This window comes from Phoca vitulina, unplaced genomic scaffold (genome assembly GCF_004348235.1).
Source record: "Phoca vitulina isolate PV1807 unplaced genomic scaffold, GSC_HSeal_1.0 scaffold27, whole genome shotgun sequence".
Lineage (NCBI taxonomy): Eukaryota > Metazoa > Chordata > Mammalia > Carnivora > Phocidae > Phoca > Phoca vitulina.
In genome coordinates, this window is record NW_022589730.1 from 743,213 (window position 1) to 767,871 (window position 24,659).

The following is a 24,659-nucleotide window of genomic DNA, read 5'->3' on the forward strand; positions in this document are numbered from 1 at the left end:
GCAGGAGCTCTGGCCACCCTCCCGCAGGTGGGAGTCCGTTCCTCGCTGGGGTCCGCTGCCTGAGTCCCCGAGCCCTCGCACTTCAGGAGCCAGAGAAGGACCAGCAGGGCCCAGGCAGGTGCTCCAGGACCATCCCACCTGGACGAGCGGGCCTCTTGGCCTGTCCCAAGCAGGAAGGAACAGACGGCCACTCCCACAACCTGCTTTGGTTTCTTGGGGTGAGTTTACGGGCTTTGCTAACACAGCTTAGCCCTCAATGTTCAGAAATATTCACTCGTCTGGCACAGGACAGAACTGTAGAGGGCAGCCGCCCTCCTGTCCTCCGCCCGCCCGCCCGTGGCCCCCGCTGGCGCAGTCTACCTCACCGGTGGGAACCAGCGGCGGAGGCACTTGGGGTAGAACAGACTCAGCCCTTCGGCACACCGTTGGCCCCTCGTGCCCACTTGCCTCCTTAGTTTGAACTGGTCGCGGGCTGTCCTGTCGCGGGCTGGTCTGTAGAAGCGCCAGGCCCTCCAGCACCCTCCGCCCCCAGACCTTGCGCTCCCTCCTCTTGTCCCAGTTCCCAGGCTGCCTGACGTGCTGCTTCCCCTCTGCCCAAACCCTGAGTGCTGAGTGCTGAGTGCTCCCCGCACCACAGCCGCCCTCCCCGCGCCCTCCCTCCGCGTCACCGTCACCGAGGGTGGAGCGGGACCCTCGGTCTGGCCACAGCCGCGGGGCAGGGGGGGCACCGCACACGACGCGGGAAGGACAGGCCCACGGGGAGATGCGGCTACTCTATCAAACAGCTAAAACGCACAGCCCGCGCCCGGAGCACGGCGGATGCTGGGGTCCCACGGGCTTGGACGGCTTTCACGGACGCGCTGACGCGGCTTCGCGACCCCAGCCGGGGACCTCCCTGCCCTGGAGCGCTGGTCCGTGAGCGAGAACCGCGGGACCCTGCGCCGGCGCGGCTGGGACAGGCTGTCCCTGCGGTCACCGCGGCGCTTCCGTCCCTCCCGCCGCGCAGTCACTTCGCCCCAGGACAGCTCGCCGGGCCCGAGGGTGTCTTCACCTCCCAGACGAAGTGTGGGCGTGACGGGTCTTCACGTCTCGGGACTAGGGTCGGACTCCGTCCGCTCAGAGTCCAACCCGTGATCTACGGCTCGTAAAAGTGGGTCTTTAAAGTCACTCTGAGGTACTCGTCCCTAAGGTCCGTGGTTTCCCGTTTTTCTGGGGTCCCTTACAATTCATTATGACGGAACACACTGACCCCAAGGGGGCGGGCTTGTTAAAACGGCCGCCCCTCTGCTCCGGGCCGTCCCGCACACCTCCCAGGCCGCGTGCCCCCAGAGCCCCGTGTGTCCCGTCGGGGCCGTGCCCTCAGGACAGGAGCCCGCAGCGCCACCCGCCGGCTCCCGGGCTGGGAACGGCGACGCCCCGTGGGCGGCGGGGCCGCGGGCGCACAGGGCCCGGGATGTGAGGCAGCTCCGCGCACCGCGTGCTTCCCTGGCGGCGACGGCTTTGCTCTTCGGGAAGCTGCCGCCGGGGAGCGGGGGTGCGCGCTGCCCGAGGACGCGCCCGCCGGCCCAGCGATGGCCGACGAGCCCCAGCGCCGGGGGACGGGCCGCATTCTGGGGGAGGCTGAGCTGAAGAGCGCGAACAGGCCCGAATCTCCTGGTGCGGGGGGGGGGGGGGGGCTGCAGCACCCGCCTCAGGAAATGGGGAGAGCGCCCCCTCCAGTCCCCCTCAGCGACTGCTGAGACCCCCCACGCTCCCGGGAAGGGACGGGTGGCCACGTGGGCCACGACGTACAGGGAGGGGACCGCCTCCGCGCCCCACCGAAGGGCCCTACTTGGCCGACACAACTGAGCTGCTCACAGGAAGCGGGAGGACAAAGGGCTTCTTCGGTCACAAGGGTCAGGCGCGCGTGCTGAGTGGCGGGAGACGCAGGGACAAGGCCAGTGGGACGCGTCGGCGCAGCGAGCGCGCAGGTCCACACGCGCTGTTGGAGTTTCAGTGTGACTTTCACAAATACCAACTTCAGCAACAGGTCACTTCACAGCAACGCCCTCGACTGTATGTTTGCAGCGGCCGTGGACTCACGCGCAGAAACACCCCCTTCCCGCCAGCCCGGCTTCGGGGCGTGCCAAGAGAGGGGCTGTCCTCGTCCGAGCCGGGGTCCCTGCGGGACGGCAGCGGGCGCGACTCGGGCTCCGGGCAGCAGCGACAGCAAACACAGACGCCCGCGTTCAGCATCTAGATTTTATTGTAGTCACGTAGAAACGGCTTTCTACATCATGACGTCAAAGAAGAGCCTGAAGGTCAGGAAACTGCAGAATATTAAATTCACTTTCATGTTAATTCTCAGAACGCCAGAGTAAGAGGAATGCTTTACAGTAATAGTGAGATAATTAGGGCTCATTTTGATAGAAACTCAAGTGGTTTGATATGAAAATTACATTTTGAAGAACAGAAAAAGAACAGAAAGGGGATGTGTCCTCCTGCACGGATTGGGGACGCCCGGTGCCATCCGGACTGCCTCCCCTCTTGGGCTCCGGTCCCTCGACCTCCCTGCACCCCTGCAGGGACCCCAGGCTGCTGGAGCCGGTCCCGCGGTGCGCTAGGACGTGAGCTTGGAGTAGCTGGGAGGGGACAGCTTTCGCTTCAAGTACTTCAGGACGTAGAGCGGCAGACAGCTGACCACGGTGATGGCCGACACTTTCCACACGAAGGTCACGGTTGTGATAAAGGCAAGGTCTGTAGGAGACACAGGAACAGGTGTGAGAGGCGGCCTAGGCGCCCGCAGGCCCTCACAGCCAGAAGCCGCAGACCTGCCTCCTCACGTCACCGCCAGGCGCTACAGGGACCAGCCCACGCGGGACCTCAGGCGGTCCCTGCTACACTGTCTACCAGGTGTCACGAGTTCTTTGAACAGAATAAACGAGACCAAAGTATTAGAGACCGTGTGTGACATCCCCAAATGCCCTTCAGCGGGTGGAGGCCCACGCACGCACGGACTGTGGCGCTTGGTCTGGGAGGCGACAGCACACACTGGTCACCTGGGTGATCCCTCTCACCGGCTGTGCTGGTGGCTGGGGCCGTCACCCGAGGGGGCCCCGCGGGCTCGTCCTCACGCTCACGTAACAAAGCTGGGCTATTTGAACTTCACGGGAAGAGGTGAGTGAAGAGCCGACACCCAGAGCTGGTCCTACCAACGGGAGAAGCCCACTGGAGTCAAGGATTTTACACACATACACGGCCAATCTGAGAGTGTCCCAGCCCACAGAGGGTCGGATATGGTCTGGACTTCACCATATTTGAAACACCCTGAAAATGTTTTCCAGGGGCTCAACCACTAAAGATGAAAAGGCAAACATGCTGCAGGGAGGGGTGGACGGTGCCCTTAGGGACACTCGGAGGTCGGGTGCCTGCCCTCAGCACCCGGCGGGGAAAAGCCCACGGCAAACGCTTGCTTGTGCCACGAAGAGAGCCACCAAGGAACAGAGGGGGCTTGCTCTCATTAGCCACGTGTCTCCAGCACTGTTCTGCTGAATTTCTCTACTTGTGGAAGAAAGGAGGCTTCACGGACCTAAGAACGCTCCGGAAGACACTCCGTCTACACCAGTTTGAACACAAAACCGGAATGAAGACAACAAATGACAGACTGAGAGAGGTATCAGGACACTGAGTGGTTAGCAGTAGAAATGACCGTGGGAAACACATTTGTAACTGTGGTTTTAACACCTCCTGTCACTGCCTGTCCGCACACGAGTTTTTAAAGCATAACGGAACCGGCTGAAAGCATATCATCCAACACTCCCCCCTTGAGATCCAGATCTCAAGGTTCCAAAGGGATTTACTCTCGAAGGGCAAAACCCACGTGTGCACGGCTGCGCTCCAGACGCCAGGAAGGGAGGCGTGTCCGAGCCATCTGCACCTAAAACTACGGCCCTTAAATATGAGGAAGGTGATCGTCCCCGAGTGACCGTGGTTTGTCTCTGCTGCTTTTAATTCAGTTCTATGTCCATTTTATGTTTATTCATTTTAGCAGTATATTCTTCCAATTTAGTGTTTTGCTTTGTGTTCTGTAAATATTACTAGATGAAGGAACATGCGTATTAAAATGACATGCCACAAAAATAAACCGACATTTCTCCTAGGCGTTAACTTGTGTTCATACAGGAAAACATACTAAATATTTATTCTTTGAAAAAGTCACATTATAATTTGAAAACAGCCAATTTCTTAGGTGCTGTATCTATTTTCTGTGTGTGTGTGAATGTTTCTTTTCTTTTCTTTTTAAGGGTGGAGGAGCAGAGGGAGAGGGAGAGAGAATCTCCAGCAGACTCCCCGCCAAGCGTGGAGCCCGACAGGGGGCTCAATCTCACGACCCTGAGATCATGACTGAGCCAAAATCAAGAGTCGGATGCTGAACCAACTGAGCCATCCAGGTGCCCCAGTGAATATTTCTTTTATCTTTTTATGTTTTTTCTACCCATATATTTGCATTGAGTAGATGCTTATATGTGAATTCACCCAATGTCTACTTTTATAGTGGAATTCCGTTTACTTCTCTGCCATTTATGTTAGTTACGACACAGGAATGAAATACACAATTCCTGCTGTTGACACTCGCCTAAACAACTCATTTTGTGATTTGCGGTTCTGGTGTGAAGAGCAGAGATGCTTTCGTGGTACAGCGGCTGGACGTTACCACCGATCTTCACCCCACACGACTTTACGGTACATTGTGTTACTGCACTTAATAGAAGCGTGAGGATCTTCTCTTCCCTCCTGGTGAAGACAGCTCATCCCAGAGACGGCTGGTGTGCGTTTGGAATGCTGCTTGTAACAGAAAATACACGTAGACTTTTTGCTTTTCAAGGGTCGATGCTTTTGCCTTAAGACGAATTTTCCAACAGCACTAAGATGAACCGTGACTTTGACGTATTTACCACGGCAGCGCTCTAGCTAGGTAACTGACCAGGGAGGGCCCACCAGCATCTGAAGGTGGGCAAGTCTGGCCGCACCTCTTGGTGCAAGTCACCTGGATTCCGGGGCCCTCCTCCCGCCCTCCTCCCCAGCGCCACGAGGGACTCTGCCTTCACCTTCTCCCCGTCTGTCGCAACCCCACACGCACCGACGTCGAGACGCCTGCCTGAAGCACTCGCCTGCGTCACCGCCACACACGTGCTCCTTCTCTGAGGGTCCGATGGGCCCTCCCCTGTGCCCTCACCACAAAGGTCCCTACTACGGTCCTGCATCTGCACAGGCAGGGTCTGGGTGAGTCGCCCCAAGGCCCCTGAGAAGCCACAGGAGTGATGCTCCCACGACAGGTCCCGGCAGGTCACAGCGGGGCGGGAGCCGCACAGGCCAGCCCGGACCCAGGCCCAGCGGCGCCCAGCACAGCTCGAGCCTCCCTGGTGCCGCCTCAGAGCAGAACCCTCGCCCAGGGTGTGACCTGCTCCAAAAGGGGCCACTGAACGTGGAGAATTTCTGGAAGCCTCCCGGCCTCCTGCAGAGGCACCCAGGACGTCCGTGCCCTGAGGGACAGCCCACCCCAGACGGCAGGGCCGAGGACACTGCTGCCGACACAATCACCTTCTGCTCAGCCTGCGTCCTCTGACGACGCTTCTGGAAGTGGCCTTCGCAGACCGTGTCCACACCACCTCCTTCTCTCTCCGTGGCTCGTGGGCCCTGCCGGAGGCACTCCTGCTCCCGACCCCTGGCCCCCAGCATACGCTGAGCCGGCTTCTCCCCGGGGCTTTGGGGATTTGGTCTTTATCCTGAGGGCGTGTGGAGCCTCTGAGGAAGCTGGGTCTTGGCGTGGGTCCTGTCACTGTCCCTGGCAGGTGCTTCCGTCTGCAAACACACGGGCTTCAGATCTGGGTTTTTCCTGTGCATTCTCCTTCTGGGGCCCCAGAGGGCAGGCCTCCTGGACGAACCTGGAATCTCCCTTGTTTCCACCACTCCCCCCACCCAACTCTTCACCATTGTTCACCTCCTGGAGGGCTCCTTGGCTTTATTCTCCACTCCTGCTACGTAGCTCTGTTAGCATGCTTCTCCCGGAGGGTCCCTCCCACCCACGCCGCTCTGGGCCCCTGGACACAGCTCGTCTGTCTTGTTCATCTGAGGTTTCGTGTCGCCCCCCCCCCCCCCCCGGGTTTGCTGCTGTCCTCCCAGCTGTTGGCTCTCCGCTCACCGGGAGCCACAGCGTGGCTGGCGGGAACCTCTGTGGGGTGTGTCATTTCTCCTGCAGCCTCCGCCCGAGAACATGCCTGTCGGGCTCACCGACGAGCCTCGCGGCACAGCAGGCCGGGCAGCTGACGGGAACTCACTCCTCAGTGAGAGAACTTAAAGGGCTTGTTTGCATGGACAGCAGTCCGACGAGCGGCTGTCTGCAGGTCATCGGGTTTCCTGGCCGCCGGGGGGGCAGGCTGCAGACGCGGCTGCTGGTCCATGGGACGCGTGGACTTCAGCACGTAGTGGAGGTCGTGGCCTCCACACCGGTCACACAGGGGTGACAAGGGCCCGCGACTAATTGGCCTCATACAGCGAGGGCGAGCATGCGAGGTGCGTCTTTAGCTGTGACTATGGCCATTGACAATACCACCAGGGACACGATGCCGTTTTCCCTTTTCTGAAAATCCTCTGGGAAAGGTCACCTCAGATCAGGAAAGCAGCCCGAGCCGTGTTTATTACGTGCGGTGTGGACGGGGTGACCGTTTCCACCCTACGGGGGCTCGGGCCAGCTCTGAGACCCTTGGAGCACCTGATGGTGACGACTGGTAGGACGAACGTTGCGTCTGGGCTCATCTGACCATATTCCTTCTCTTCTCGATGCCTTGATTCTAAAAACCCTAAAAAGCATCCTCTGTGGTCCCGTGGGCCACATCGATCAACTCTGGGACGGCCCAGGGATGTGACTAACAAACCCCGGATGGAAAGGCCCGGGATTGGGGGCAGGGCGCGACAAGCTGGCTCAGAGGAGGGCAGACCAGAGTCACTGGTGGGGACGCTGTGCCAAAGCGAGTGGCACGGGCCTTCTGTGCGCAGTGAGTTCCTCCCGCGGCACGTGCTCCGAGGCGGTCAGGTGGGTCCTTCCCCAGTTTTCGGGGGAAGAAGCGTGGGCAGGTCACATGAGCTTGCAGAGGTTAGGGCGAGTCCGGCCCACTATCCCTCTGATCTGTACAACAGGGTGACACAGACGAACTTGGTGGCAACCACAGCCATGGTCTGAGTGTGTCCCAGCAGCCACGTGTTGGAACAGGTTCTGGGAGGCCACTTTGTCAAGGTCACCAGGCTGGTAATGGTGGAGCTGGGATGTGCACAGCCAGGGACCCCACCACGGTGCCCACGACGCTTCTGACACACTGAAGATGCTACTGGGGCTGAGGCCACCAACGTGCTGCCCCGTGGGCTCCGTGTCCAAAGGTGGGCCTGGACTCCATCCTGGGAGTGCTTGTCAATTAGGAAAAAGGACAAAAATGTAGCTCTTGTGGAAAGAATTTTGGGAACAGCACATCTTCAATATAAACTTTTAAAAAGCCAAGATGGTGACAATCTGAATTTTATAAAATATTGCAAGGAGTTTAATCTTTCCACAAAAATAAGCTTTTTGTGTAGTGAAGCTTTCTGATGTGGGTTTTATTGTGATTTGCAATTTAAGACAGTGTATGAAGAAGTAACAATAAAAAACATATAAAAACCAGTAACAGACAAAAAAGATTCCCATGGCAACTTACCAAAATACTCATTTAGAAAAGCGAGCGAGGCCACGTAGCAGCCCAGGCTGAGGACTTCGGCCACCGCCATCAGCCAGTGCCACGTCCTGACGGTCAGGGCCACCATGAGCAGCTCGGTGAGGATGAGGGCCGTGAAGGAGATGGCCACCACGTGCACAAACTCGGACTCGAACAGGAGCAGAGCCCCGTACATGAGGATGCCGCCTGCAACACAAGCATGGGGACAGCGAACAGCTCCTTCCGCCTGGGCGGGAAACGGCTGCCACACCGGCCACAGCCACACCACCTCACGGCCGTGGCTGACCGACACGCACCACACTTAGAAAGACGGGATTACGTACACCCCCACGCTTTGTGTCGCCTGACAGTTAATTTAAACTCTGGACTGTGAATAAAAGAAGACGTGGCACCAAAGAGAGGCTTAGGAACTTTTAGTATCTGGAGGAAATTATGCTTTCGACGTATCTAATCTGTTAAGTCACTTTCAGCGCTCTCTCATTTATCTGGAACACTCATCAGAGGGTGGCTAATGACTTCTATTTACATAAGTGAGATTTCTCAAAGTCTGGACATCACTCTGCCAAAGGAAACCACTCTGTGGGGGCATACGATGTGGTACGTGGTTGGTAAAATTTTTCTGGATTAACATTTAATTAAAAACATGCATCAGTAAAGAACCACCCATCCACACTGCACTGTGAAGGGTCCGGATGACCAGCCACTAGAATATTGGTTTACAGGGTAAACAAAACGCAGTATTAGCTGTTGATGAAACTTGAAGCCTTTGGACTTAAACCAAGAGGCGAAAACAACATCGCTAGCAGAAGACAAGAAACCCTCCGTCCAGGCCCGTCTTACCTTGGTAAATACTGATCAACACCCAGATGAGGAAGGTCTTGAAGGACAAGGATCTTCCCTAGGGTAAACAGTGGAATATCTCAGTTAGCAGAGTGGAGCAACACGTGTGACTCAAAGGTTTTCAAACAGCTAGTTATGAGTGACTTCTCAAAGACCCGCAGGTCCCAAGCCCAAGACTCACCGTCCCCCCCGTGCTCACTGCGTGCACCTGCGGCCCAGAGCGCCGGCACTCTCTGCTCGCCCTCTGGTGACCTTTAGGCCACAGCCATGGGCTCCCTGGCTCCCCAGACGTCGATGTATGTCAGCAAACACTGAAATGCACTAGTGGGTGAAGGCTTTCTTTGTCATAAAAACAACTCCCTTTACTTCCTTATTTCTTGGGAACAAATATTCCTGTATTTACTTTTTAGTTTCTCCAGATGAAAAAGGATGGTCTATCACAACAGAGGTTGGAGTTTACCAGCCCGTAGGTCCCTTCTGGAAAACAGGCCATGTAAGTCAGTCCAAGAGGGACAAACAGAGTGGTTTTCGGGTAACAGTCTTCACTTTTTCAACTCTGACCAGGTTGTTCGGGATGTGTCCATGATGGAAGAACATGGCTTGCGTTCCCTCCACATCCAAGACGGAGACCCGCCATTCACCAACCGCACTGGCCTGTTAGTGCTCAGGGCTGGACCACGGCAGTGCTTGTCCGCTGAGGCCATGGGGACGATGGAAGGCTAGGACAAAGGCCCTGGGGACTGCCGCCAGACCCACGTGGTCACCCCCTGCGTCAATCCTCTCACGGCAGTGTAGCGTCTCCGTTAGACAGGGCAGACATTGTCTCCACTTACACACGAAGAAGTGTGAAAAGTTCGGTGCTTCCCACAAGTCCACGCTGCAGGTTAGCTGCGCTAAGCAGCGTATAGTTGACCCTTGACTTGGGTTTGAATTGCCTGGGTCCACTAACATGTGGATTTTTTTTTTTAATTTCAATAAATACGGTACCGTAAATGTATTTGCTTTTCCTTCTAATTTTCTTAACTTTTTTCCTCCAGCCTACTTTATGGTAAGAATACAACATATAACACATGTAACGGAATCACATGTTCATCAGGGTGGGTGAGGCTTCCAGTCACCAGGAGGCCGTTAGTCCTTGAGTGTTTGGGGAGTCAAATGCGATACGCAGATGTTTGTGCAGGGGGTCAGTGCCCCTGACCCCACAGTATTCAAGGGTCAGCCACACATGACCAGAGTTCGAAGCTCTGCCAAATGCCACCAACGAAGAACGAGCCGTTGTGGAAGAGAAGCCCAGGGGCGTGTTGCCTGATGACAGCCAGAGTATTCTAGATCTGAGCCGCGCCCACCTAGAGTCAAGTGACCGCCTTTCAAAAGAGACGCACGCCACAAGGCAGGTGTGGCCACCCCAGCATCTTCCTGGGAAATACCGGCTGAGCCTGAGTCCTTACTACACGTGTGAGAAGTAAGGTTCGGGTATAACAGGTCACTAGAAGGCAATGCTGATTTTAAAAAAGGCAGGAGACTTCAGGTGCAACACGTGTATGTCTCAGTATGTGTTTCCCAAGTGCATTTCTCTGACCAGATACCAGCAGGTGTTTGGTCTTTGATAAAACTCATGTAATTAAGTATGTGGCTAGTTTTATTTGAATATTTTAAAAGAGAACTTAAATTTAATTTTTTGATATAAACATAAAAGATTTCCTCTGTAGCTAAACTTGCTGACATCTCTTAACTATTATTTATGTGATGTAACTCTCAGTTTATATAGTGAAAGATACAAATGGGGGGCTGTTTGTGCTATTTCTTGCATCAGGAGCTGCAAACTCCGCACACAGTGTCTAACTCAGGTCAAAGCTCTGTATTCGAGCAGACCGTAGATTAATAAGGCAAAACACTACAGAATGGGCACGAAAACTGTCAATAAAATAACTGGAGAAATAACAGAAAAATATGCATAAACCACTAGCTCCTGGATGTGATACTTACCAACGGCTCCCAGACTTCAGCTCAGAGAGACAAAAGCGAGAGTCTCATTGTATTTGGTGGCACAAATACGCACGAACACAGTTCACTTACGGCAGACCCAGGCCACATGTGCAGGGGCTCTCCTGGGCCCACACGCCTCTCCTTCCATGTTAGGAGAGGAAGAACGGCCCGTCTCTGGCTGATGGGAACTCCTCCAGCGGAGCTCTGTCCAGGTACCACACAGACACTGCTCAGGACCCGGCGACCTGGGTTTGAGTCCTGCCCGTGGCACCCCAGGGCACACACTCAGCCTCTGTGAGTGGTCTCGTCTTCCGTGAATAGAAATGATAACAGTATGTACTCATGTGGATAAAATAAGCATAAAGCCAGAAACCTAGCAAATGTTCAGTATTTCAATGTTAGATCTTAGAGACCCGGAAGTACATTTCTATTACATATCAATCAAACTGTAAAAATTAAATCAAGCAAATCTTGGGAAAGGTTAATCCACCTGAAGGTCATGCGAACACTCACTAATCCGTCTTGGTTTGGGATGCGTGGAGGACAAGCGGCCGCACGTGTGGGCACAGCTGCCTCCCTCAGCCCCTCCGTCCCCGACCCCAACCCCGGGCCGCCGCCTTCCTGTCCTCTGGGCCCCAAGCTCTGCATTTCCCAGGGTGCCAGGCAAACGGGATCATACGAGCTTCTGAGTCTGGCTTCTTTTGTGCAGCAGAATGCTCCTAAGATTCACCCACGGTGCTGGACACAGCACAGCATGGCCGCAGTTAACTGGCGGAACATCTGTCTACAGGATTCCGTGTAAACACGTTTTCACTTCTCTCGGGTAAATGCTGGGTCACGTGCTCAGTGCCTGTTTAACTTCACCAGAAACTGCCAAACGTGCCCCGGGGTGGCCATGCCGCGCTGTGTGCCCGTCAGCGGTGCCGTCCCCGCGTGAGAAATGGTGGTGCGCAGAGTGTCTCCAGATGCTCACTGGCCACGTGCACGTTGTGATCCATGCTGTGCTGTCAGTTCAGGCTTTTTCCCATTTCAACAACTATTTGTCTTCTTCCTGAGTTTTGAGGGATCTTTATATTTTCCAGATACAAGTCCTTTGTCAGAAGTGTGATCTGCAAATATTTCCTATGAGTCTGTAGCTTGTCTTTTCATTTTCTTAGCAGTGCCACCCACAGGACAAAAGTCTTGAATTATGATAAAGTGCAACCTACAATCTTCCCCTTTCTGAATCATGCATCTGACCCTGTATCTAAAAGCTAGACCTGCCCCAAGGTCATGCACATGTTCTTCTGCATTTTACTCCAGAAGGTGAATAGTTCTACATTTTACATTTAGGTCTATGACTCATTTTGAGTGCGTTTCCCCAAAACTGTGACGGTGGAGGCTCCATTTTTGTGGGCGGCTCCGACAGCATCTGCTGAAAAGGTCGTCCCTCTCCTCTGGGTTTCCCTTCACGCTTGTCAAAGGAAGATCAGCTGTGACGCCCGTGGCTCTTCCCCGGGCTCTCTGTCGACCCCACTGGTCCGGGTGTCTGTCCTCCACCAAGAATCTGTTGTCTGGGTCACTACTGCACAGGATATCTTGAAATCAGGTAGAGCGAGTCTTCCAAACTTGTTCCTCTTTTTAAAAATGGTCTTGCTAACTCTAGCTCTCCTATGTTTCCATGTAAATTCTGGGGTCAGTCTGTCAGCTTTCGGACACACCGAGTCTTCTTTTGCACTTTCCAAAATCCCTCTGGACGGCGTCCCGCGGCACACACGTCCTACACACAGCTAGTTACGCCAACTTCGCTTTCAGGTTACTGCAAAACACTGTTCAAAAACATTTCAGACCTCAGCTGTTCATTGCTAGTATATAGAATTAGAAAGGATCAAAAGTATTTTTTCCTTGAATCCTGCAACCTCACTAAACTTACTAGTCTACAAGGGTTTTGTGCACTCTTTGGGCTTTTGCACATAGATGATTATGTCATCTGCAAACAGGTCCTCCCCTAATTTCTGTCTTTCATTTCTTTTTCCTGCCTTATCACTATTATTTCTAAAATTATATAAGAATACAAATGTACGTTTCAAAGCTAAAACCACTTTGTGGAAATACAACAGGAAATAAAAAAATAGTGAAGCAATCCTAACAGTTGTGTGTCTGATGGTGTCAAGGATTTTGACGAAGGACTGTAGGACATTACCTACTTGCTTATCTCGACAATTAGTTCAGCTTCCACCCAAACCCTCCGCAGTTAGTAGGTTACTTATCATGAATATAAAACGACATGTGGGTCATGGAATCCACAGCTACAAGTCTGAGATATCTTAGGACCACATGGGCTGGGTCAGGCTCGCGTGGCCTTCCCTAAGAGGCCACAGACCGTCTGGGGTAAACAGAGTCCTCTGCGGAGCTGGGAGGGGGGTGGGCACAGAGGGTCCCTGTGTCACTGGCAGTACCAGGAAATTGCAAGTGGCTACTCCTCACGAGTGAAGTGTGAGCATTCAAAGCAGAATTTGACCTTTAAAATTAAGAGGAATACCCAAAACTGTTCTGGACACATCATTTTCTGCAAGGAATGAAAACGATGTGGCTTTAGGAAGGGGAGGGGAGGGGAACGCTGTTTCTTTGCTGGACTCCCTCACCTGCTCGCGGACTACTGAACAGATACTGACTCCAGGCTGGGCTCAGCCTCTCCAGAGAGAGCCGTGAGCAAACGCTTATATTCCGGAATGGCTGATCCTGTTGGAGCACGTGAGTCAGAGCTGTAACGCCTGGGTTCTGGCTCACACTCTCAGAATAAAAAGACGGCCTATTGAATAAGCATGAAAACGGTATTTTCTTTCAAAGCATGCTACTTTCCTCTCTGTTTTGCAAAGGACATGTACTCTGCCTCCCCTCATTACCTTTGAAAGTATTTTAGGAATTTCTTGTGACCCTGGCCTTCTGCTCAGAACAGGCTGGATGCGTCATGCAGCAGACGAGCGCCTGCAGCCCCTCCGGCGGCCTGTTTTGACTATCATGCAATTCGCCCTGAATTTACGTTTTCTTTCCAGGCTGAACGTGGGCTTCCTGAGCCAGGAGTGACGTCCCGCCCAGGCCTCCAGCACCCACAAACCTAGCGCCTGCCACACGGACGGGCCTCCCGAGTCACCCGCCACGCGTTCAGAAGTAACGCAGCTTCAAAATCTCTCTCTGGCTTCGGTAAGAAAGTACAACTCAACTTTTATCAACTTAGGTGGTTGAGTACTTTAGTGCTAACTTTGTTTTCAAGGACTTGAAGTGCATCAGGTTTTGAAAGAAATATATACACTACAAACACAAAAGGAATAGATTTTGGATCTTGAAGAAAAGGAGCCTCAAGATCACAAGTAACTGAACTCCTGTCACAATAATGTAGGAATGACGTCCTGACTCGAGGATACGGAGATACTCTAAACCGGTCGCCTTCACAAAGCCGAGATCCAACTCCGTCAGAACTGAACAGTTTCCTGACATACTCTCGTGTTTAGTGTGCCAGCTAATGGGGGCGTTTGCGGATTCGCGGCTACCTGACCCTGCAGACATATTCTTGTTCCCACAGTCGGAATCCTGATCAACAGTGACAGTGGGTGGAGATGGCGTTCACCATCTGGCGATGTCGCCCGGGCTGACCCGCAGTGACCGCGACTGGCTAAGACACCGACCGCCTACGATTTTAGGGAGCTCATCTAGTTTTGTTCATACATGAAGAGCTTGTTTCCCCCTTACGTCTGTGAGGCAGCTTTAAGTAAACATTTCTGTAGTTTATGGAAATAAGGAAACACATAATCTACTAAAATTATAATTCCTCACAAAAGCTTCCAGTCGTTTTTGGATCTTTGATCCTGTTCGGCTTTACTGAATGGTAACAGTCTCACCATTTTAAAATATTAAACCAAACAGTTTTCCTTTTATTTATAATATTCACAATAATATTATCATCAGGATACTAATGCTTGAGATATATATATATATATATATAATCTCATATTTGCATTTTATTATCAAATTAAGTATGTTATCAAATATGATTATTTTATTTTACACTCTATTGGTGAACTACCTTTATTTTTGTCCTGATTGTAAAAGTAACATGAGCACTTTGTATTTTTTCCAAGGAACTTGAAGTCTCAATTTCCTCCAGCCCTTATACTACCACCATGAAGCCCGAAGATCAACGTGGCCTGGACAGCTCCTCTCTGAGCGGTTAGCGGTTCACTGAGTCTATGCTTAACGCCAACTGATTCTTTCTCCATACTGCTAGAGTTTTAAAGATCTGAGTCGGTAATTTCAGGTTATCAATTGTAAAACTGGATTTGATTGGGGTTAGTGGATTTGGTTCTCAGTGTTGCTTCAGGAAAATTCCAAAGCCACCACAACTTGTACTTGGAGAGCTGGGGGTGTCTCAGCCCGAGGAGCTTGTTTTCCATGCTAGGGAAACATGGTCTCGTAAAGAAATTCGACAAACTTGAAGCTTCCTTCAGGAATACCTCCATCTGAACATAGTTTTGGGCCAGATAAATGAATCTTCTGCAGTTTCAGGGGGCAGACTTTCCCCAGCAGCATCCCTGCGACCTCAGCCCTGGGTCACAGTGACAGGCCCTCTGTCCCTCTTTTCTCAGACGTGATTCTGAATGCACAGCGGAGGGAGGCTTGGGCAGGCACAGGGACTCGCAGCCAGTGAGTCTGAGTGCGAAGTGCCAGGATGCCGCCGGTGGACAGAAGTCTGTCCTGCCCCAGGGGACCCCACAGTCAGCGAGTGTCCTTCACACAGAAATGGGCACCGAGCACGCGTCAGCCATAGGGTGAGCCCAGTCACCACGGGCCCACAAATGGTTCAGAACACCTTTAAAATTTTAATTGTAAGCATGACATCAGAGCTTTACTGCAAACATTCGGAAAAACATGTGTTTTCCTTTTTGAAGTTTAACTCAAAAGGAAAACGTCAGCACTAACTAGAAGTAAAACCCGCCTGGAAGCTGCTTCACGACTGGCACTTTTTCTCGCAGTAAACACTCCGCTAGGATAGCAGCAGCGGCCCGCGCCCGTACCTTGGTGAGGTCCTTGTAGAGCTCCGGGTAGAGCATGGCCATCTCCGGCTGCACGTCCTGGTCCAGCACGAGCGAGAACACCGGGAACATGGTGTAGAGAGTCGCGTACCTTACAACCGAGAGGGGGGCGGATTAGCGGGAGGGGCGTGCGCCACGGTCAACACCTCTGCAGTCAGAGGCCGCAGTTTCAAACGCTCAGCAGCAAATTCAGGTATGATTTTTCCTAAAACTCAGTACTTGCCCTGCAGTATAATAACTTGGTCTGTGAGCCATAAATACTCACAAGAATCCATTTTTCTTTCTTAATTAAACTTTTTATTTGGAGGTCACTGTAGACCCACAGGCAGGTGTAGGAAGTAAGAGAGATCCCGTGTGCCCTCGCCCTGGTTTGCCCGCGGTAGCATCTTGCAAACCTGCAGCCCAGTCTCACCGCCAGGGTGTCAGGGACACAGAACCGCCACCATCCCTGGGGCCCCCCGCTGCCCACCTCCCTCCCCCGCCCTGTAACCCCCCTGGCGAGGCTACACGCGTGCCTTTCCCCTGAGCCTGACTCCCGGGAGGCTGTTCCAGGTGTTGCTGCGGCCGCGCTCACCCCCGTGGGCCGCTAGTCAGCACCTGCGGTTGGGGGCGGGCCCGCCTCTGTAACCCGCTCGCTGAAACAAATAACGCAGCTATGAACACTCACCACACGGATCGTTCTGTGAGATCTTCCATTTATTCTAACAGGAGTGCCACCTGGGGTCATCAGCCCAAGAGTCTAGTTGTGGGGACACGGGCTGTGCCGCCTGGCCTGGCTGTGCGCGTGCGGGGGGCCCTGCTTCTCCGCATCCCCTCCCCGTGTCCCCGACGGCTACTGACGGGGACGATCTTTGCGCGCGCTCACATGCCATCGACATCCTCTGGGGTGAAATGTCTGCTCGTGCCTCCTGCCCGTTTGCTAACTGGAGGCTCTCTTCCTGTTGGACCTTGAAAGTTCTCGGACGGGTGGTGTGTGCGTGTGCCCGTCATTCCTGAAGGAAGAGCTCGCTGCAGGCGGCCGTCTGTGCCCACACCGCTCCCTCCCGCCTGGTTCTGGGGCTGCTCTTCCCCCAGCTTCCCACCTTCACACCGTTTGTCCTCTGTCTTCCTGAGTCTCCGTGTTGCACGTCTTGGTGTGGATGTCTCTGAATTCACCTATTTGGGAAGTTTTCAGCCATTCTTCCTCCTCCAGCCCAGCACCCCCGTCCTCCCTCTGGAGCCCCTGAGGCTCTGCTGGTCTCCAGGCTCTCGTGGTGCTCACAGGACTGCCGTCCCGTGTCCTGTCCTCAGTGGGCCCTCTGCCCCGCTGTGGGTCAGGTCCGTGTCACGGTGGGCTTGGTGGTCAGTTTCCATTTGGTTCTACTTTGTATTTCTAAGCGGACACATTTCATCTTTGTCCCGCATGTTCCTGCTGCTCATTAAAGTACATCCATGTGGCGGCCTTAACACCGTGTCGCACAATTCCAACCCCAACGGCACCACGGGGCTGGCGTCTATTGTCTTCTTGGCGAACTCTGACACCTTCCTGGTTCTGGGCGTGGCGAGTGATTCTCTACTGAAACTTGACATCTGGGTGCCGCTGGGATGCTGGGTCTCCCGGCACTGCTCTGGGGGAAGGGGGCACTGCTGCCGTACCCCAGGTTCCTCCCCGTGCGACACCGACGAGGGCGCTCCTTGCTGCTGGGTGTGTGGGGGGTCCCGGCTCCCCACTTGGCAGGGAGGTGGGGGCGGTGTTTCCATGGCGTTGGCTGGAGCAGAGTGGTTGCTGTCTGAACGCTGTGTGTCCGGCGGGCCAGGGCACAGGTGTCCCACCCGGCGGGCCAGGGCACCAGCGGGCCAGAGCACATGCGTGTCCCACCCGGCGGGCCAGGGCACACGCGTGTCCCACCCGGCGGGCCAGGGCACACGCGTGTCCCACTCGGCGGGCCAGGGCACACGCGTGTTCCATCGGCAGGCCAGAGCACATGCGTGTCCCATCTGGGACATCCGCAGGAGTTTGGCTGTGCTCCGCAGAGGGAATGAGGAAAAGTGCACCTATGCTGTCTTTCCTGAAGTAGGACTGGATTTCTTTTAAATGACGTTTTCACCTGTGAGAAAGCTGTGGCGTCGGGAAGGTACCCAGGGGCGGAGAACCAGGTGGGAAGCTCTACGTGTGAGCAGCAGTCTCCACGGTCACCAGTGCAGGCGGTGCTGCCCCGTCCAGGGCTGCGGGTCACGAAGGGCACACTGTGTCAGGGAGGGCATTTCAGCCTGCTTCCTCTCACTGTGCGCCTGTGGAAACCCCCGAGGGTGGAAATCCACGTGCTTCAGAGTGGTCGGTCCTACATGAGGTTAAACAGGCTTACGGCCCAAATTTCCCTCCAAATTGTTTTTTCTTTTTTTTTTTTTAAGATTTTATTTATTTATCTGTCAGAGAGAGAGCATGAACAGGGGGAGCGGCAGAGGGAGAAGCAGGCTCCAGGCTGAGCCGGGAGCCCGACGTGGGGCTCGATCCCAGGACCCTGGGATCATGACCTGAGCCGAAGGCAGACGCTTAACCGACTGAGCCACCCAGGCGCCCCTTTCTTCCAAATTTCTAACTTTGCCAATCTTCTCAGAACAACTCCCACCTGCTTAGAATGTGGAGGCTGAAAGAGCTGAAGAGCCTGGCAGAGCCCGGCTGATGGGCACCTGTCCCACGAGCGGTGGCCAGCCGTCACCCAAGTGAGCCCTGCAGCCAGCTGAGGTCGGCCTGTCCCCGAGGATACTGCTCAGAACGTGCGATGCTGACAGGTGTTGGGCAAAGAATGGGTTTCGTGCAACAAGGTCAGACCCGTTCCTGACCCAGCGTCCTGTGGAGACGTCCACTGGCTGACCCGCACGGTGAGCCTCTCAGGGGCTGTGATACGCGGGGTTTCCCCAGGACTTTGCCAAGGAGTGCTTCCTGGAGGGGAGGCCACAGCGCGTGGCAGGGACTGTGCTGGGGGCGCCACGGCAGCCTTGCTGCGTCAGCGGCCCTTCCGAGCCAACGACATGAAGGAGGATAAAAACCTTGAAACACGTGGAGGCGAGTTTGTCAACAGCCCTGAGGCGCTATAGCTGTATCTGAGGACATGACTCTGGTCTCGTTAGACTTTGATAAAAACATCACTTTCCTTCCCATCCACGTCCGACTGTTGTTTTCTAGGTGACGGCAAAACTGATTTTACAGTTTTCTGGTGAAGAAGTTTCAAGTAAAAGCACCTCTCCTCACTCCCACCAAATGCTGAAGAAAATGACAGATGCCTCACGTGATGGACACGCGGAGAAACCCCGAATGAAGCCAACATGAGCAGGAGCTTTAAAAGCACTCGGAGCTCCCGCTGAGGAGGGAAGAATCCAGTGAGGCCCACAACCGCGGCTTCACCGACCCGGGCTTTACCGCCTACAGAGTAATCACCACTGCCCCCGACGTTTTCCTCTGAATGTTTCAAATCCATAGTTTTAAAATGGGAAACAGTGTTTGCCGCCAGGGAAGCCGTGCGCTGGACAAACTCCAGATGCAGTAACGTCACGTGCAAATCCTAGGCCCTCCAAAGGTCATTCACGGGCGGGGTACTGGGAAGGCCGAGGCCACGGGGAACTGAACAGGGCTGGAGCTGTTTGTGCCTGTAGGGCCCCCTGGGCCGGCGCTCCCGGGGATGGCACGGAGCCGCTGGACAGCTGGCGGCCACGCGGCACAGCGCCGGGCACAGCGCCGGTCACCCTAGAAGCCAGAGCCGAGGCCGTGACGGGAGCGCTCCCTGGGCCTGGCCCCTTAGGAACGGGGGCCGCAACGCAGAGCCGGCACGCTGGATGCAGGAAGGTGCTGCTCCAGCTCCCCGGGGAAGAGCCCCGGCCAGGGAAACAGCAGGTGGGAAGGCCCAGGGCCCAGACCAAGGGCAGGCAGAGCGGCGCCTGCCTCTGCCAGCAGGTACTCAGGTGCACCCGGCGTCGGGTGGGGAGACCAGCCCGGGCTCCAGCGGACGCAGCTGCGGGAGTGGCAGGAAGCACCTGCCGCCGGCTTTGCCCCAGGACGCTGGCGACTTACGGCACCAACGTGTTTGGCAAAGCCTGACATGGCCCAGCCTGACGCTCTCCGTCTCTCATTCAAATTATCAGGAACCTTGGGATTTGGGGAGCTGTCCGATAAAACGCGTTCAGAAAGTGTACTTAAAACAGCTCCAAGGGGTGAAAGAGTTCGTGTTGTTCTTTGCAGCCCTGAAAAGACGCTCAATGCCACAGGAAGGCAGCCAGCCTGTCCGAGGCCGGCCCCGGGCTTTGTCCCCCAGCAGCCCCGTGGCCTCCAGCACGTTCCGAGGGTCCCTGGGCGCCTCCTTCCTTGCCCGTGTCACAGGGATGCTACGCCAACGGGATGAGCGCTCTGAACCGTGCAGGGAGCGCTGGTGTGACCCGCTGCTCTTTGCGAGCGTGAGCGCACATGGGCAACACACTGGCCGTCGGGAGGCACCACGTGGACTTCACGCCACGCCAACAGCCACACTGGTTTTATCTCCTGGCGTAAGGATGGGGGGAAGAGAAGTTCTAACTCATTCACCTCTAACAACACCGGAGGTTTGTAATTATAAACTGCATGCAAGCGGCAGTCTCTGACGTACTTTTCCAAGCCGCCGTGTGGCGACCTCCGAAGATGAGATCTCGTTACTGCTGACGAGACTGCCTGTGTCCACTCGGGTGTGTCGTGTCCCATCCTGGCACCCTGTGCCTGTGTGTCTGCTGCTGGTCATGTCCCCGGCACGACCCCCCGTGTCCCAGCCTCCCCGATCCCAGCCTGGGATGGGGCCACCACGGCGCCCAGGCGCCCCCCAGGGACACACACATTCTCCTGATAAAGCAACAGGAGGATGGTGAGGGGGTCCTGCTCCTGACACCCGGGTTCTTACTCTGAACACCGACTGTGTGTGGAGTTACTCAGACAACATTCTAGCAGCGTCTTTGGAAATGAGAAGTCCTCCCCGAACGAGGCTGCTAAGTTATGCACGAGTTGCACCACTTACCCCACCATGAGGAATCCCTGGTACAGAGGGACGGACGCGAAGTAGAAGACAGAAGAAAACACGGCCTTCAAGAGAGGAGAGCTCCTGTTAGTCCCGCACCTGCCCTCCCCGAGGCTCCGCCCCGCCCTGGCTGCCGGGCTCCAGTACCTGCATCGTGGAGATGATGAGGCCTCTGTGCATGACGAACTGGCCGAGCGCCGCCGACCTCTTGTAGCTGCTCCGCCCGTGCACCATGAGCAGCCGGCCGATGTGCTTGAACTGCGTGATGGAGAAGTCCGCGGCCAGGGAGGCCTGTCTGCCCTCCTGGAACAAGCACAGTGCCTTCTCGAAACAGGGCACACGCAGAGCAGGCGCCTCCAGAAGGGGCTTCTAGAACTCAGCCTCCACCGACTGAAGGTGGAAGCTGTCCCTACAGCCTCGGAGGGGACGGGCTGACGGGGCGTGTCAGGCGGCTGCCGGCCAGGATGGCAGGAGCCTGTCGGTATTACAGAAACGAGGCAGAGAAGCAAACCTGCCTTGAAGAGCGCCTTGGGGTCCCGAAACAGCGCCTGGCCACTTCCCAGAGCCGTGGGGGGTGCGCGAGGCGGGCGAGGAGAGCCCTTTCAAGGCTGTTACCTGACGCCGTCAGGCACCGGGAAGCACAGTGGCCGAGGGCAAGAGTGGAATCAGGCTCATTTCCACACAAGACAAACCCCAACCACGGCTCACGGTTGGCTGGGGACACAGATGTGCAAACATGAGCGAGAAGCTGGGGGTTCCAGGATGGCAAGAAAGGTGTGCAAGAGGGCTGGCGACACCTGAGCTGAGCCTGGCGGGGCGGGGACTGCAGGGCACTGGTCCCAGGCCTCCTGAAGAACGGCGAGGACGTGGGGACGTGGGGGTTTGGCAGTGACAGCCTCCGCGTCCCACCTCCACTTCCTAAGGGGTTGACGGGGCGGCTGGTTCGCCTGTGACCCGAGTGTGCAGCGCAGGGCCGGCGGGAAGCACACAGACGACACGGTGACCAGAGGGCACACGTACCTTCCCTTCGATCCCAATGCCGCAGTCTGCTGCCTGGATCATGCTCACGTCATTTCCTCCATCACCTGGGGGCACAGAAATGGGAGATGACACAAACATCGAGACCCCATCCTGGCCTCTCTTCCACCAGGAGAAGCTGTCTCAAAACCCCCAGTCGAAATCCACCTGCTGTTAAGACGACACACGGCGCTCCGAGCGGCCCTGCTGACGGAGCGGGCCGGGCACTCACCGATGGCGCAGGTACGTCTCCCCGCGTGCCGCTGCAGCAGCTTCACGATGTGGGCTTTCTGGGTGGGCGAGCAGCGGCAGCACACCACGGCCGGGCACTGGCAGGCCAGCTCCACGAGCTCGTGCTCATAGTACTTGAGGCAGACCTGCGAGACACAGCCTCTGAGCACCTGCCGCCCGCCACGGTCTGCGGGCCACGAGGAGCAGAGCGGGGAGAACGCGGCAGCCTCGTGCCGGCACGCGGGCACACGCCGCCTGCGTGCTCTTCCCAGCGCACGGCCGCCCCGCCTGGCTGGCGACTCAGGGCTCGCAGGCACGCAGAGGAGGCAGGGGTGTGGTGGGAGGGCCGGTGTCCAGGCCCTACGGAAGGAGCGGGGCACCTGCACAGACAACCGTGCGTGTGGACGGGCAGCGTGTGGTGGTCAGGGTCCAGGCAGGGCCGGGCAGCCGGGGCCGGGGTGGGGGGACGACTCCTCATGTCACCCTGAGCATCACCACGGCCCACTGCGGCTCTGCACGCGGCTGGTGGATGCCACCCTGCTTGCGTGACCGAGGTGGGGGATCCCACCACAGACAGCTTCCCGCTTGGTCTTTGTCTCTTCAGGTGATTTCAGCCCCACCTTGGCTAAACAAGATCTTTAATATAAAATACTCTGTTTCCATCCTAAGTCTCCAACTTGGTTGGCAAAATAAAACCCCCTTAACGTTGCCTTAGACTGTGGGGCCCCCTCGTGTGCGGGATATCCTGTCAGAGACCCGGGTTCTGAGGCCCCACGGAGCCAACCACCCCCGACCGTGGGCTGTGTGTCCTAGGACGGCTGGTGCGCTGCGCCCGCTCTGGACCGGTGCTCCCCCAACCCTTCAGGGCCCCTCAGGGGCTGCGGACGCTCCTCCCCGGGACTGGGACCGGGACAGCAGAGGACTGCGTGCCCGGGTGCCTATGGGTCTGCGGCCACCTCCATCTTCTCTTCTCTTGTTCTCTGGTGGCCAACAGCTCGTGGCCACCCCTCCGACCCCCTGGGACCTCAGGGCCTCGTCCCTGTAGGACGTCCTCGCACCAACTGGATCTTACTTCCTCTGCCTGTCTTCCCTTTGCTCCAGCTTTTGTGTTCACGTTATTTTGCCCCGACAGCCCGCGTGCACTTCCTGCTCCACGTCTCAACCCTCTTCAGGGCTCGTCAGGATAGGACACAAAGTGAGTGCCAGGTGGTCAGGACACTGCTCCCAGGCGACGGCGTCGCCCTCAGACACTTACAATCCAAGTCAGTTCAAAAACTTCGTTAGTAAGACAGGGTAAAACACGGCCCACACCTGCAAGCTCTAGTTCAGACCCATGAAACTGCACACCGTCGGATCAATTACAACAAGCTCCTCCGACAGGCAGACCGGCGCGTGTCTTGGTCTCCCACCGCGCCAAGAACCCGCGTCACTAACGGCGGCCCGTGAAGACATGACGTGCGCCGTGTGCAGGGCAGAAGGCCAAGGCGTCTCAGCCAACCTCCGGAGTGCAGAGTGCACGGGGGCCACCGTCAGATGGCCACGCGAAGGGCGAGGGGAGGCTTCATGCGCTTTCCCCTAAAACCTGGGACGGTGAGCTCCGGCCCCCGCCAGCAGGTACTGGGTGGATGAAGAAGCAAGGACAGAGGACCACCGAGATGACAGACCGAAGCCCCGGAAGACCCAGACACAGAAACGGAAGATGGTGCTTTTGGGGAGCAGGACCGGTGGAGGGAGGGGCAGGCAGGGAGCGCTTCCACCATCAGGTTTTCTGTGTTGACTGATTATGTGTATCTCTGGTGGGGACCAAAGTAGCAAGGAGAGTTAATTAAAAATACATACTCATAAAAGATGGTGCATTTAACACAAGGAGCTACTTCTGCTCCTTCACAAACCACACGGACAGAACTGTAAAGGAGATTTTTAAAAAGACATGCATGTCTAAGGCGGGCCCGGGGGCAGGAGGAGTGCACGTTTGGGCGCTGGGAAGCAGAGGGACACTGCTCCGCGACCCGGCAGCTGGGAAATCCTCTGAGCCAACAGCGGCACAGCTGAGGATCAGGTGAGGCCCAGGGGCCACAGTGCTGGATGCCCCAGGCGGAGGGTCCAGGCGGCGCCAGCCCATGGCCAGGCACACACAGCCACCCGAGGTGAGGCCGCGGCTGCCGCACCTCCTGCCCCAGCACAGACGGGGCTGACCCCTGGGGAGGGCCCGTAGGGAGGCGGGAGGACAGGTGAAGGGAAAGAGGTCAGGGAGTTGGGGCACGGGCTCCGGGGCTCCGGAACCCGGCTCAGCCCCTCCTGCAGGGCCGCAAGCCCGTTTCCTGTGTCCCACGGCCCACTCTTGGAAATCCTGGTTTGGGCACATTTAGGTCAAGATAGCGGGTGCCACAGTCCAGACTCCAAGGGGAGCTGTGCTACTAACAATGAGCATGAGGCCTAGCGCCGAAAAATAGGTCAACCTCGAACATCGTAAGGACACAGTCACCCCTCTGGTATTGCCATGACAGTTCTTCAGGCTATAAAGGCTCATGAGACTTGCATAACCACCGCCCGGATAGTAATAACTGAAAAAGTCCATCTGACTCAGAAAACCCTTGGCCCACAGGCGGAAAAAGCAGACAGGTGTTCGGCCGGAGAGCAGCCTCACCCCCAGGGACACAGACGGACAGACAGACAGGTGCTCGGCCGGAGAGCAGCCTCACCCCCAGGGATACAGACGGACAGACAGACAGGTGCTCGGCCGGAGACCGGCCTCACCC

The 24,659-nt window shown here is 56.0% G+C and overlaps 1 protein-coding gene across 5 annotated transcripts in view; it reads right to left on the reverse strand.

Moving 5' to 3' along the window:
* Window positions 1–2,233: 2,233 nt before the first annotated feature.
* Window positions 2,234–24,659, reverse strand: part of ATP9B (ATPase phospholipid transporting 9B (putative)) — a 248,846-nt gene continuing 226,420 nt past the window's right edge. For all 5 annotated transcript variants that reach the window (XM_032422694.1, XM_032422696.1, XM_032422693.1 and 2 more), the window contains 8 exons: window positions 21,902–22,046; window positions 21,673–21,737; window positions 20,800–20,955; window positions 20,653–20,717; window positions 15,620–15,728; window positions 8,583–8,640; window positions 7,725–7,928; window positions 2,234–2,736 (listed from right to left, as the gene is read on the reverse strand). In XM_032422694.1, coding sequence (XP_032278585.1) covers window positions 2,600–2,736; window positions 7,725–7,928; window positions 8,583–8,640; window positions 15,620–15,728; window positions 20,653–20,717; window positions 20,800–20,955; window positions 21,673–21,737; window positions 21,902–22,046 — 939 coding nt within the window. In that variant the 3' untranslated portion in view covers window positions 2,234–2,599. The remainder of the gene's footprint in view (window positions 2,737–7,724; window positions 7,929–8,582; window positions 8,641–15,619; window positions 15,729–20,652; window positions 20,718–20,799; window positions 20,956–21,672; window positions 21,738–21,901; window positions 22,047–24,659) is intronic.